Source organism: Nerophis lumbriciformis, linkage group LG39 (genome assembly GCF_033978685.3).
Source record: "Nerophis lumbriciformis linkage group LG39, RoL_Nlum_v2.1, whole genome shotgun sequence".
Classification (NCBI taxonomy): Eukaryota; Metazoa; Chordata; class Actinopteri; order Syngnathiformes; family Syngnathidae; genus Nerophis; species Nerophis lumbriciformis.
Genome location: NC_084586.2, coordinates 12,199,973 through 12,215,441, shown reverse-complemented (window position 1 = coordinate 12,215,441; position 15,469 = coordinate 12,199,973). Strand labels below are relative to the sequence as shown.

Below are 15,469 nucleotides of genomic sequence, written 5' to 3'. Positions count from 1 at the left end.
TGGAGTTTGCATGTTCTCCCCGTGACTGCGTGGGTTCCCTCCGGGTAGTCCGGCTTCCTCCCACCTCCAAAGACATGCACCTGGGGATAGGTTGATTGGCAACACTAAAATTGGCCCTAGTGTGTGAATGTTGTCTGTCTATCTGTGTTGGCCCTGCGATTAGGTAGTGACTTGTCCAGGGTGTACCCCGCCTTCCGCCCGATTGTAGCTGAGATAGGCTCCAGCGCCCCCCGCGACCCCGAAGGGAATAAGCGATAGAAAATGGATGGAGATATATATATATATATATATATATATATATATATATATATATATATAGCCTATAAATATATGTGTACATATTATATTAATATAATGAATATATAATTAATATAATGGGATATTAAGAGTATGTAAAAGTTCGACTCCAACCTTGTTTACTTCCATGTGGACCTGCTTAAAGTTTTGTAATCAATCAGAAATATCAAGCAGCTGAAATGCGCCAAACAAAGCTAAGTGTGGAGAGTGGTTTGCATTTGCCCCCATCATGCTTTGTAAAACCTTTAAATGGGTGTAATATTGACTTTTTTATGGTGCATGGACATGTTTTATAATGTCCACAAAGTTCAGTGAGCAGGTCGTGTTATGTCTGACCATGTGTGTTGACATTTTGGGTTGGTTGGATTTTTGCACCATGACTAGGGAAGGTTGTTTGCATTGGGTCATATAACTAATGCTGCGTAATTCACCCACTCAGAGTGTAAAGGTCATTGACCTGAATTAATCACGTTGTCCAGTAGATGGCGACAAAAAAACAGTATCAAAATTGTCAAACTGCTGAAATGGACAGAATGGGTAAAATTCCTTAACTCATGATATCTCGCGGGCCAGATTGAGGACATTGGTGGGCCGCATTTAGCCCATGGTCTGTAGTTTAGACAACCCTGCGTTAAAGAGTGAGACTATCCAGGATTAATGCAGTGTGCTCAAACAACCACTTGTTAGCATCTATTAGCAGATAATACCGTATCATCTCTTTCTCTTCTGGAGTTATCAGGTCGGTCGTGCATTCTTCACTCGCGGTTTAAAGTGAGGGACGAGGCAAAAACTAACCCGGACCCACTGTGCCAGGTCACCGTGTGCATTCTACCTGGCTGTAGGTGCTGGTGGACAGCAGCAGAAGATCACACAGCAGCTTCTGGTGGACTTCTTTATACTCTCTGCCCTCGACCACCAGTTTCCTCATCTTTCAACAACAAATATTGCTTTATTCTTCCATGTGACTCTATTGAAGCTGACGACCAACCAACCTCGTGCTGCAACAGCACGCGGTCGACGAGCAGCGCTCGAATGTGCTGCTTATTCCCGTGAAGCTGCAGAGACAAAGCGTTGGTTAAGCCGGCGCTAAAACCAAGGGGCAAGATTTATCCGCATAACTCACCCGGTTTTCCATGGACTTCTTGACAAGAGTGAAGTTCTTCCAGCGCGAGTCAAACTCCTTTTTGCGAGTGCCTCGGAAAAACATGAGGTCGCTGATGATCTGCAGTCACGTGCAAACAAAAGCTCGGTCAGATATTTGCTGGCATTAGATGTTCTAATGCAGTGGAATATATATATAAAAACTCAATTGAGTTAGGGATGGGTACCAAAACTCGGTTCCATAAGTGCAGACATAAAGAAGTAGCTATTGGTGCCTCATGTTCAGCAGTCGTCAGTAATCACAACAAAACAAGCTGATCAGTCCTCTATATGTGCTTCTCTGCCAACATATGCACACACAAGTCCCTTTGGTGCCCTCACAAATGATTAGAAATCACAAAAATGCTTATCTTCAACAACCATATTGCTACAATAAAAAACATTTAAAAAGAAAAATCTACTTACAGCACATTAACATCAGCAAAGGAGCAGCTGACAAGAGGATAGGGAGAAAAGAGCAGCGGAGAAGGTAGCGTTTTCTCCTCCGCTGTGATATACAATAAATCCGCTTCTTCCAGAAAAGTCCGTTCTAATCACAATTAAAAACTTGCCTGGTTATGAAGCTTGATTTGTCAATCTCCTCAACACGAGCAAGCACAAAATGGCTGCCAGCGGGACACAGAATGAATGAATGAAGCGTTGGTACACAGACATGGTTCGCACACAGCGGCATACTTGGCTCCATCAAATAGTTCGCTAACAGAAGGGTTCATAAATCGAGGTTCCACTGTATTAACATTACAAATCAAGCAAGTCGTTTTTTGGGTTCTATATTTTATGCATTGCGGCAAAAGTAATGACAATTTGTTGTGCATTTAATATATTACTTAGTTATCATTTAACTTGTAACTTTGAAGTACAAACCCCGTTTCCATATGAGTTGGGAAATTGTGTTAGATGTAAATATAAACGGAATACAATGATTTGCAAATCCTTTCCAATCCATATTTTATTTCTTGTTTTTAAATGTATTGCTTATTTATCATTGAATTTATATTATTGAATTATTTCAATTACTAGTCTGATAAACCTGAATGTCACACAATTCCAATAAAATCAAACAGCATTGGTTTATTTTAACACAAATTTGGATGTTTTCAATTTTTTTAAGTACTGGTTCAGGCAACGTTGAAGCACCTACACGATTTCAAAAGGTACAGATTTGGTACTAGTATTGGTCACATCACTAATTTAGATTAGGCATTATTTTATCCAAACTGGATATACACATTGAGTCAGGAAGTTGTATTATAAACAAAATGTAAATAAAGGACAAGCAAATTCCAATATATTTGAAATAAGTACATTAATATCATTCGTAACATTGCTGCCCAGTGGATTATAAATAATTTTTAGATTTGTATTTAAAAATACAACTTTTTAAAAATTATTATTTGTTTTCATCTATTTGTAATTGATTCCTAGAAATATAGATTTTATTTTTCATATTAGCCAATTATATATAATGTTTTTGTAAAATATCTATAGTTTATCTCAATAAATCCTTGGAAATCCTGAACTAGTTACAGTAAGAAACAACCACAGGCAGATACAGTCAAGGTTGAAATCGTTGGAACCCTGATGCCAAAGAAGGAAAAAACCCACAAAAATTACAAAAATAATTGTGAAGTGATTGATGATGGAGAAAGAATTACAAAAAATTAACACACGGGAATCAGACGTTGCTTTTAAATTTTCGTTCAAGACATGTTTTTAAAAAACAAACTCATAAAACTGTCCTGGGAAAAATGTTTGCCCCAGAATGGTCAAATGTTTCGCCCTTCTTGAGGGTTTTTGGCTGTGTTTTAAGTCATTATCTAGCAGTCTTTCCGGCACTGTGTGACACATTTCCCTCCACAATGCCTCCATAGACTTAATATTTAATCATACTCTGCACAGATTAAAGACGCTCTGTGGCGAAGCAGCCTTACTTAGAGCATAACCGAATCTCCTCCATGTTCCTAATTTGGTAGAATTGTCTTTTCTGTGTATCCTTCATTTGTGCGTCTGTATACATACAGTAGAGCTGATGAGACTTGCAAAAACCTCCAGATTTGTCTCCCAACAGCTTTGTAGCTTTGTAGGCTTGAAGATGATCTGTAAAACATAATCTATGCAACATTTTGACCAAAGAACCCCAATTACATGTTATGTAGACCACAAGGAAGTGTTTTACATTTAGAAAAAAATAATAATAATATGACTCCTTTAATGCGCCTTATAATCCGATGCACCTTTTGTATGAAAATAGACCTGACTAGACCCACTCATCCACTAATCCGGTGCGCCTTATGGTCCGGAAAATATGGTACTTTTGTGAATTGCGATATACCCTAATGACCATTGTGGGGGGTTTTCCTATCCATGACCGTAATAACATGCAGGAGACAGTTCCAAGCACCTTAATGATGACAAACAGCGACTTGGTGTCATCCTCCGTGTGTTCCAGGATGTGATCTGGTTGGATTGGAGAAGACGATCATGTCGGACCTGCATGCAGTCTCACTGGCTGCTGTTTGAGACTTGGAAATGTTTACTCACGCAGCAGCAGCCTCATGGTGTGGCAGATGGACACTCTGTAGTTCTCCCGTGAATCATCTGTACGCACACGGGATTCCAAAATGAGCGACCTTATCACAAACGGCTGGTGTTCTTCTTCTTACCGTAGTCCACGCCGATGTGCAGTTTGACCTCCCCAAGGTTCACCATGGAGGGCACTCTGAGTGCAAGCAACATACATTCAGGTGTGTTTAAGCAGTGTTAAAAGTGGGTGTGTCAGCAGGACTCACATGTCAGTGACGTGAGGTCCATCCAGTGGGGGAAGCATGCTGCCAGCCCCCAGGAGGCAGTGCTGCACGATTGCAAGGCTCTGCAATAGCTCCTCCCTGTGAATGCATTTACACATTACACATGCCGCACCTGTACAACACAATCATATTTAAACTCGGTGGCCTAGTGGTTAGAGTGTCCGCCCTGAGATCAGTAGGTTGTGACTTCAAACCCCGGCTGAGTCATACCAAAGACTATAAAAATGGGACCCATTACCTCCCTGCTTGGCACTCAGCATCAAGGGTTGGAATTGGGGGTTAAATCACCAAAAATGATTCCCGGGCGCGGACACCGCTACTGCCCACTGCTCCCCTCACCTCCCAGGGGGTGAACAAGGGTGATGGGTCAAATGCAGAGGACAAATTTCACCAGACCTAGTATGTGTGTGACAATCATTGGTACTTTAACTTTAAACACCTGCTCATTGGCGGCTCTCCAGAGACGTGGCCCTCGATTCGCTCCAGCTCGGGGCGCAGGAGGCGGTACAACAACTGGAAAACAAAGTCCTCCTCTTCTCGGCTCGGAACGTGCCAGCACAGACCTAAAGCGGACACGTCACCGGCCCGACCCCAGTCCTGCACACAGAAGCGGGAACTGCGGTGAGTAGGGAAAGATGGCGTCTTGTGCGCTCAGCCACATCGCACGACAAACTCGCTATAAAATAAACACTCTGTGGCCATGAAAAGTGCCGATGAAAAGCAACTAACAATTGCAATGGCAGAGCAGAAATTACAAAAACATGACCAAGGTTGTTTCATTAAAGAGATTTTGTTCTCTTGAGTGCTGCTAGGAGATCTGCAGGTCAATGTTGCCTTTCAAAAGAAAAAAAAAAACACTACTTAAAAGATAAAAAAAGCTATAAAAATACTTTTCCTTGACGCAATCACACTTGCTATACTGTAAAAGCATCCCTTGATCTTCACTGGAGGAGTGGCATTATAATTAGCATCCATTCATGGGCCATAATTAGAGATGTCCGATAATGGCTTTTTTACCGATATCCGATATTCCGATATTGTCCAACTCTTAATTACCGATACCGATATCAACCGATACTGATGTACACAGTCGTGGAATTAACACATTATTATGCCTAATTTTGTTGTGATGCCCCGCTGGATGCATTAAACAATGTAACAAGGTTTTCCCAAAATAAATCAACTCAAGTTATGGAAAAAAATGCCAACATGGCACTGCCATATTTATTATTGAAGTCACAAAGTGCATTATTTTTTTTAACATGCCTCAAAACAATAACAGTGCAATAATTTTTCATAGCATGGTCACTACTGCCTAGTTTCTCTTGTTATATACTTATTTTACTGTTATATTTTTATTATCCATCCATCCATTTTCTACCGCTTATTCCCTTTGGGGTCGCGGAGCCTATCTCAGCTACAATCGGGCGGAAGGCGGGGTACACCCTGGACAAGTCGCCACCTCATCGCAGGGCCAACACAGATAGACAGACAACATTGACTCACACACTAGGGCCAATTTAGTGTTGCCAATCAACCTATCCCCAGGTGCATGTCTTTGGAGGTGGGAGGAAGCCGGAGTACCCGGAGGGAACCCACGCAGTCACGGGGAGAACATGCAAACTCCACACAGAAAGATCCCGAGCCCGGGATTGAACCCAAGACTACTCAGGAATTTCGTATTGTGAGGCAGACGCACTAACCCCTCTTCCACCGTGCTGCCCATATTTTTATTATCATTGTTGCTTTTTATTTTTATTCTTATTGTAATATTTTTCTATTCTGTTTCCATTTATACCCCCATTATTTACTTTTTACTTTTTAAATTCGATCTCAATTCTGTACACTGATGCTGGAATTTAAATTTTCCTGAGGTAACTCTCCTGAAGGAATCAATAAAGTACTATCTATCTATCTATCTATATATCCAAACAGCAGCTTGGAATTTGGGACATGCTCTCCCTGAGAGAGACTATGAAGAGGTTGAGGTGGGCGGGTTTGGGGTGGGTGGGGGTAGGGGATATCGCGGGGTGGGGGGTTTATATTGTAGCGTCCCGGAAGAGTTAGTACTGCAAGGGATTCTGGGTATTTGTTCTGTTGTGTTTATGTTGTGTTACGTTGCGGATGTTCTCCCGAAATGTGTTTGTCATTCTTGTTTGGTGTGGGTTGACAGTGTGGCGCATATTTGTAACAGTGTTAATGTTGTTTATACGGCCACCCTCAGTGTGACCTGTATGGATGTTGACCAAGTATGCCTTCGTGATGAGAACAGCCGGTAGATATTATGTGACTCGGACGGCACGCACGCAAAGGAAATGCCTTTAAGGTTTATTGGCACTCTGTACTTCTCCCTACGTCCGTGTACACAGCGGCGTTTTAAAACGTCATACATTTTACTTTTAGAAAGAGATACCTATAATTATGAAACAGATACCAATAATTTCCCATATTACATTTTAAAGCATTTATCGGCCGATAATATCTGCAGCCCGATATTATCGGACATCCCTAGCCATAACATTAGGTACAGCAGCAGTTTCTCTGCACGCGCTTTACAATATCAGTCAACTCAGTTGTTGGGTTAGAAAATCATGCGTCTTACACGTGCCATACTGTTTACAATTAACTTATCGCCTCTATTAATGCTACTACAACAATGCTACTGCAGTGTTGTACACATTTTGGGGGGGCTTTTCCCTTTCAGGGGTCGCCACAGCGAGTCAATCGTACGCCGGATACCCTTGGTTTTGATTGATTGATTGATTGAAACTTTTATTAGTAGATTGCACAGTACAGTACATCCATCCATCCATTTAGACAAACGACAAAAAAACAAGACTACCTCCTCTTGTAGCTCAGCCATGCTTTCACGTAACTCGGTGCTTAACGTCTCATTTTGTTCACACACTTACCTACTTTCGACACAAGCTAACTGATAGCTCAAGCACACCTGTGAAGTGAAAACCATTTCCAGATGACTACCTCTTGAAGCTCATCGTGAAAATGCCAAGAGTGTGCAAAGCAGTAATCAGAGCAAAGGGTGGCTATTTTGAAGAAAGTAGAATACAAAACATGTTTTCAGTTATTTCACCTTTTTTGTTGTTGAATAAATAACTCCACATGTGTTCATTCATAGTTTTGATGCCTTCAGTGACAATCTACAATGTAAATAGTCATGAAAATAAAGAAAACGCTTAGAATGAGAAAGTGTGTCCAAACCTTTGGCCTGTACTGACTGAATGAATATATATATATATATATTAGAGATGTGCGATATTATGGGCCGATAAATGCTTTAAAATGTGATATCGGAAATTATCGGTATCAAAATTTGCGGTATCGGTTTCAAAAAGTAAAACTTATGACTTTTTAAAACGGCGCTGTACAAGGACGTAGGGAAAAGTACAGAGCGCCAATAAACCTTAAAGGCACTGCCTTTGCGTGCCGGCCCAGTCACATAATATCTACGGCTTTTCACACACACAAGTGAATGCAATGCATACTTGGTCAACAGCCATACAGGTCACACTGAGGGTGGCCGTATAAACAACTTTAACACTGTTACAAATATGCGCCACACTGTGAACCCACACCAAACAAGAATGACAAACACGTTTCGGGAGAACATCCGCACCGTAACACAACATAAACACAACAGAACAAATACCCAGAACCCCTTGCAGCACTAACTCTTCCGGGACGCTACAATATACACCCCCCCCAACCCCGCCCACCTCAACCTCCTCATGCTCTCTCAGGGAGAGCATGTCCCAAATTCCAAGCTGCTGTTTTGAGGCATGTTAAAAAAAATAATGCACTTTGTGACTTCAATAATAAATATGGCAGTGCCATGTTGGCCCTTTTTTTTTTCCATAACTTGAGTTGATTTATTTTGGAAAACCTTGTTACATTGTTTAATGCATCCAGCAGGGCATCACAACAAAATTAGGCATAATAATGTGTTAATCCCACGACTGTATATATCGGCATCGGTTGATATCGGTAATTAAGAGTTGGACAATATCGGAATATCTGCAAAAATGCCATTATTGGACATCTCTAATATATATATATATATATATATATATATATATATATATATATATATATATATATATATAAAATTCAAACAGGGACTTTTGTCAAGGCTAGAACTAACGATTCATGTTTACATTGATTCTTTTGGGGAACTTTGCTTCACTATACAAACTTTTCCGTTTATGAAACATGTTTAAGAACCAGTTTAGTTTGTAAATTCCACTGTAGACGTTTACATGTGCATTTAAGAGCACACTTTACTTTGTGGGAAATCTTCTTTTTACGTGCTTCTATTGAACTACATGAACTTATACTAGTTGTAATACTGATGAGTGTGTGTGCGTTACCCGTATGGGGAGGTCTGTGTCAAAGCCTCCCGATGTGCTCCTGTACTCGGTGGGGTAGATGAGCGACAGCGAGCGGAGCGTGTGCTCCAGCAGGCTGCAGGCCAGGGTGTACGCCCGCTTGCACCGCAAACGCACGCACGTGGACAGGACGCGCTCCAGATCCCCCCGGTACTTCAACAGCTGCTCGCCATCTACGCGGGTAACCTGAAACACACACACACACAGACAAACACTCACACACACAGCCGATTCAGCGGAGAGCAGTGTATTAAATATTGAAGTCCTGCAGTAAGTCACGCCGTCTGGCTGGCTACTCCCTCGCATTGAGCTCCCAGGAGTAATAAAACAAAACAGAAAGGGTATCAATATGTTCTGCTCAGCGACAAAGTGGCTGGATATTTACGAGGCCTCGCTGCAACAAAATGTTGTGAGGTCATCATTTTTTAACCCCCTTGTTCGTCTTCTCTCAGGCAATATCAGGAACTTTCAAGATAAAATATTAGATGTATTGATTTTGAGGATGTGTGGAATCCTTAATCCAAAGTCAAACAGGCTAATAAACAAATCAGTTGGGACGAGAAAACTTTGTAAAATGATCATCAAATGCTTGATTTAAAAACACTTTGTTTTTTTTTTAGCTGCAATGACTACAGTGAAGGATTTAGGCCATGTCCACACAAACAAAAACTCACTTTTCAATGTGTTTTGGCCTTTAGTCCTTAAAAACACACACTTCTGAAAACGCTGGCCCAGTTGAAGAGTTTCAAAACTCTGTCCTCAGCATGTACATGGCTTAAACAGACTCATGGCTTGTGCTCATTTGATGACGTCTCGGTTGTGCGTTGTCATTTCCAGAGAACAATGGCAAACACTGGCTTTCTACGCACTGAGAGGACATATTGTATGTTTAAATGTAAACATACTGCTACTTTCACTCTACATTGATGAAAAGACATCAAAATGGGCTTTGAAAAACATTGCTACACTTTTCTTTTATGCTGCCACACTCAGCTGTTTTCCTTAGCAGGAATCGAAACTGAAACTTAACCTCTCTCTACAGCATACCTGGGCAAAATATTGCCCGCGGCGTTAAGCTTTTCAATCCGGCCCACATGGTGCTTCCCAATTAGTCCCCCCGGCCCCAGAGTTCTAATGTTTATAATTAATATTATAATTTCCACATTCTTTATTTGTACCGGTATGTACATTCTTGGTGTCTCGTTCATAAAAATGTAAAATTCCATTAAATTTTTTTACGTGGTCTATCATAACATTTTTAACATTCTATCAGTCTTTGTATTGCTGTGCCTGAAAAAAGCACACACTCTGTGCGGCAAATTTTTACAGCTTTATATATATATATATATATATATATATATATATATATATATATATATATATATATATATATATATATATATATATATATATATATATACACACACATACAGTACAGGCCAAAAGTTTGGACACACCTTCTAATTCAATACATTTTCTTTATTTTCATGACTATTTACATTGTAGATTGTCACTGAAGTCATCAAAACTATGAATGAACACATGTGGAGTTATGTACTTAACAAAAAAAGGTGAAATAACTGAAAACATGTTTTGTATTCTAGTTTCCTCAAAATAGCCACCCTTTGCTCTGATTACCATTTGCACACTCTTGGCGTTCTCTCGATGAGCTTCAAGAGGTAGTCACCTGAAATGGTTTTCACTTCACAGGTGTGCTTAAAGCTCATCGAGAGAATGCCAAAAGTGTGCAATGCAGTTATCAGAGCAAAGGGTGGCTATTTTGAAGAAATGTTTTCAGTTATTTCACCTTTTTTTTGTTAAGTACATAACTCCACATGTGTTCATTCATAGTTTTGATGCCTTCAGTGACAATCTACAATGTAAATAGTCATGAAAATAAAGAAAACGCATTGAATGAGAAGGTGAGTCCAAACTTTTGGCCTGTACAGTGTATGTATATACTATATACTGTAAAAATATATTGTATATATAATGTATACTATATACTGTAAATATATATTGTATATATAATGTATACTATATACATATTTAAACTATATATACATACTTTAATAATATACTGTATATACATACATATTATATATATACATATTTATACTATATATACATACATACATATATATGCTATATATACATACACATGTATTGATATTATATTTATATACATACATATATACATACATTATATACTATATATACACATACATATATACTATATATCCATACATATATATACTATATACACATACATATATACTATGTATAGATACATATATACACATACATACATTTTACACAGATACACACCGGCCCCAGACACATTTCGCACGCGAGTCAAAATAATTGGCAGGGTCTGCTCCACAGGCTTGTACCTCATGGCATCATTAATATTGATGAATGTGTGAGAGTGCACAGATAAATAACAAAGTGCATTCACTGTATTTAGCTTCATCTAGCAGAATAAAGGCCAATTCTAAGGCGTTCTTATTCTGCCAAAAGGAGGGAAAATATTCTTAACCGTGTCATAAGAAAGGTGCGACATTATTTCATGTTTTAACCCTTCTTTAAATACAAATCATTACGTTATTTACTTGTGTGTGTTGTGCAGCAGTAGATAGGGGCGTCACAGTGCGTGTGCTTTATAAAAAAACATGATGTATCCTGGGCTCCTTGTCAGTGTGTGCTGACGTTCGAGTAAATGTACACTTCATTGCACATGTATTACATCACATTATAATACCACGAGAGTTTCTTTTATTTCGTGCAGCAGCATACGCACGCTTTAGGCACTTAAAAAAAACCTTGGCTCCTTGTTAGTGTGGACTGATGTTACATGTAATGAACACATGGAATATATTACTATATTGATTATTACATGCCCTATAATTCCACGAGTTGGTTTTATTTCCTGCACCTGACGCGGACTTTTGGCACTTAAAAAACATTCATAAATGTTCCCTGGGCTCTGTGTAAGATTTTAAAGATAATACACAGTACAGGCCAAAAGTTTGGACACACCTTCTCATTCAATGCGTTTTCTTTATTTTCATGACTATTTACATTGTAGATTGTCACTGAAGGCATCAAAACTATGAATGCACACATGTGGAATTATGTACTTAACAAAAAAAGATGAAATAACTGAAAACATGTTTTTTATATTCTAGTTTTTTCAAAATAGCCACCCTTTGCGCTGATTACTGTTTTGCACACTCTTGGCATTCTCTCAATGAGCTTCAAGAGGTAGTCATCTGAAAGGGTTTTCACTTCACAGGTGTCATAGTTTTGATGCCTTCAGTGACAATCTACAATGTAAATAGTCATGAAAATAAAGAAAACGCATTGAAATGAGAAGGTGTGTCCAAACTTTTGGCCTGTATCGTACATGTCATTGTACATCTAGTATATCACATTTAACATTAGGGTTGGGAACTGTTCAGATTTGAACCGATACGGTACAAATTCCCGGTACATGGTAATCGATACTGCTACTCAATGGTACCAATTTCCGGTACCTTTGTGTGTGTTCTATCGTGTTTTCGTAAACCATTTGAGTCTCATTCGCAATACAGTAGCAGTCCCAAAACATTAGATGGCAGCACTGTATAGGCCACGTATATATGTACAAGCACAAGTAGTACAAGTGTTATGTTGCCCCCTACAAAGTGTTTATACTGCAAGTATTGCGCTTATTTCACAGCAGTTTTTTGATTGTAACTTTCATCTTGGTTGTAGGTTTCATCACTAAATTTGGACATGTTGAAACCGCCATGTACACTTGTTAATGCTAATAGTAGCCTGTCTATGGCAAAATCCAATGTAAATTAGCTAGTGCATTTTGGAAGAGTGGGACGTTACTCTACTCGACCAAGCATAGTTGCTTTGTTGGTGTTGAAAACTGCGACATTACTTAGAGGCAGTTTGGCTGAGTGCTACTTGACTGATTGTATACGTGAGCCAGTATTTAGTCTGCAACCGGACGTGACGTCACGTACAAAAAAGGTAGCAAAATTTCACACCAATTGATTTTACATGAATCGATACCCGGTAGGACCAACAATATTCGGTCGGTGCCTGTAAAAGTACCAAATCCGGTACTCATCCCTAATTAACGTCATCATATTATCAATTAATCAATCCAGATGTATTTATATAGCCCTAAATCACAATTGTCTCAAAGGGCTTTACAAACTTACGATCTAAACAGAGGTGTAATGCTGTAAAGCTGTGGCTGCTTTTCCAGGCTTCTGATTGGACAAAATGTGCATAAAAGCGAATGTTTGTGTGTAGTGTAGATGGAATGTTTTGAAACTACACTGATGCAAATAGAGCTTGTATTAACCTTTGATATGCGTTTTTGTTTTACGCGTTTTTGTTTTAAGTATTCGTGTTCGTGTGGACATAGCCCGATTGACATTGAGTGGTCTGCTTGCAGTTTGGGGAGACTATGTCGCCATCTGGTGGTCTGGCACTGTAGCACAAAGACATCTTATAAGTAGACGCAGCATCGACCTCTACTGGCCTACTGGCGCTGATGAGACGCGGGACCACCATCTTGGAGTGGTGATCCGCTCCACTCAGTGTAATTCATTTGGCAGGAGCAATGAACTGTCAGCGCATTTAATTCATCTTACCTCACTGAATACCACTGATTTTCACGTGTTTTTTTGTCATACGTGTAGCTATAATAAAGGACACATCTTTTGCCATGTTTTATTATTCATAGTTTGCTTAACAGAAATAGAATATTATTATATGCTATAAGTGATTAGACGTCCGAGATCAAAACTGGGAATATAATCCCAGAGAAGGAGGAAAAAAACGATCAGCTATTTTTATGTTCAAGAAACAATATGATTAAGTTATATATACATGCGTATATCCTACATACAAATTGGGTTGGAAAGTTAGACTAAATTTAGACTTGTACAATACTGTATAGCCACTGTCCATCTGATTGTCTACTTAGCGAACATATATTAAGTGCACACACACACAATCTGGACTGTGGTCCTAACTTTGACCCCTGTTGGCTTTTACAATCTTTATTGTCATCATTTATTTCAACTTTATGTTATTCAAGTATGACATTTTTAAATGTAATTAATTTCATTGACAAGCAATTCTATTATGGTCATACTCTTGTTTGCTAGCGGCTACAATTTCAGTACTATTGAAGATCTTTGCTCCTTCTCAAGTCTGTGGTAATATTCTTTTCACAAAATACAACCATTAGTACGTTAATGTTAAATCTTACTTGTGAAAAGTAATCCCCCGATTCCTATTTTCGACAGTCCGCTCATTTGAGCAGGAAAATGCTGAACAACATCTTTGTTTTCTACCTTTCAACTGTCAGTATAGGCTGCTCGCCGGCTCCTCATCACCACTTCAAGATGGCGGCCCAATTACTCACGTCACAGCAGCCAATGCTACGTCTACTTATAAGATGTCTATGCTGTAGCAGCACGCTGTAAACTAATGCTAACTTGTCTGCTGCAAGGTTTTCAGCATCTTACCTCGGAGAGCAGCTGGAGGTTCCACAGCAGTTCCTTATCCAGCTCGTCTTCACTCTGGAGATCCTCATCTACTCACACACATGCAAATGAGGAAGATGAGTAATATTTCGAGCTGCATCACTGGCAGGCTAATAAGTTTCTCTTTGGAGAGATTAACCAGCGGCTGCCCAGCCAAATGAATGCAAGAAGATTGGAATTGCTCCTCATTAATATTCTGCGTGACTATTTTTTTTTTTTAGTCTTTTTCGAATAACCTTTTGGACTCATTTGATTCACAGGCATGAATGGTTAGTGGTGTATTTTACTGTAACTATGCAAATGTTGGTCATTAAACACACTTTTGTGACATAAATAATTAGCATTTTCACATAACTAGGGATGGGTACCGAATCAGGTTTTTTTTTGGCTCCGACCGAATCCCGGCGATCCTACAGATTCACGTAAAATCTTTGGTGATCACTCCAGCAGTACTGAGAGCGAACTCAGCCAAACTACCTCTAGGTAATGTTGACATTTTCAATGCCAACAAGGCAATTGACTCAAAAAATGCTCCAATGTAAGTTAAGTAAGGCTCCAGTTTTCCAAAAATGCGCTAGCTTGATACTCGTATATATTGACTTTGCTGTTGACCAGGGCCGGCCCGTGGCATAGGCCGTATAGGCAAATGCTAAGGGCGCCGTCCATCAGGGGGCGCCATGCCAGTGCCACAAATGTTGGAGAGAAAAAAAAAAAGTTGGTACTATTATTTCTAAATACAAAAAATAATCCCACGCTAATTAAAATGTAAAGTAAAGCCTATTTAATAGAAATATTATTTGTTACAACATTACTAATTACTAATCTAATTTGCATATCAGTTAACATCATACATATATCTCTTTGGTTTTTCATCTATATTATATCATTTCATTGTATTCCTGGAATCATATGTTTTTATTATTAAACTGTAATACTCAATGGTGTCACATACTCCTCTCTTCAGATACACTGTTGAAGTTTCTAAATCCCACCCCTGGGCCATCTACCACATCTACAGCTGCTGCCTCCACTTCAGCAGCACAACCCACCAGTTTTGCAGCAGCAAAACATACAGCCATCTCTTCACTTGATAAGAGATTTCAGAGCCTTGGAGAGGTGAATGACAAGTTTGGAGTACTCCTCAATTTCCACAACTTACAAAAAGAAGAGCTGCTACAGCCCTGAGTACTACTCTGACCCATGACAGCCAGCTGGACATTAATGGCACAGAACTTGCAATGGAAAT

At 39.4% G+C, this 15,469-nt stretch overlaps 1 protein-coding gene across 1 annotated transcript in view; it reads right to left on the bottom strand.

Moving 5' to 3' along the window:
- The window catches only part of LOC133577852 (proteasome activator complex subunit 4B-like), a 114,630-nt gene that overhangs the window by 59,962 nt on the left and 39,199 nt on the right, over window positions 1–15,469 (bottom strand). Inside the window, exons 18-27 of the mRNA XM_061931927.1 lie at window positions 14,206–14,273; window positions 8,651–8,854; window positions 4,705–4,862; window positions 4,248–4,343; window positions 4,122–4,177; window positions 4,000–4,056; window positions 3,860–3,915; window positions 1,421–1,519; window positions 1,290–1,352; window positions 1,130–1,225 (exon numbers count right to left, since the gene is read on the bottom strand). Coding sequence (XP_061787911.1) covers window positions 1,130–1,225; window positions 1,290–1,352; window positions 1,421–1,519; window positions 3,860–3,915; window positions 4,000–4,056; window positions 4,122–4,177; window positions 4,248–4,343; window positions 4,705–4,862; window positions 8,651–8,854; window positions 14,206–14,273 — 953 coding nt within the window. The remainder of the gene's footprint in view (window positions 1–1,129; window positions 1,226–1,289; window positions 1,353–1,420; window positions 1,520–3,859; window positions 3,916–3,999; window positions 4,057–4,121; window positions 4,178–4,247; window positions 4,344–4,704; window positions 4,863–8,650; window positions 8,855–14,205; window positions 14,274–15,469) is intronic.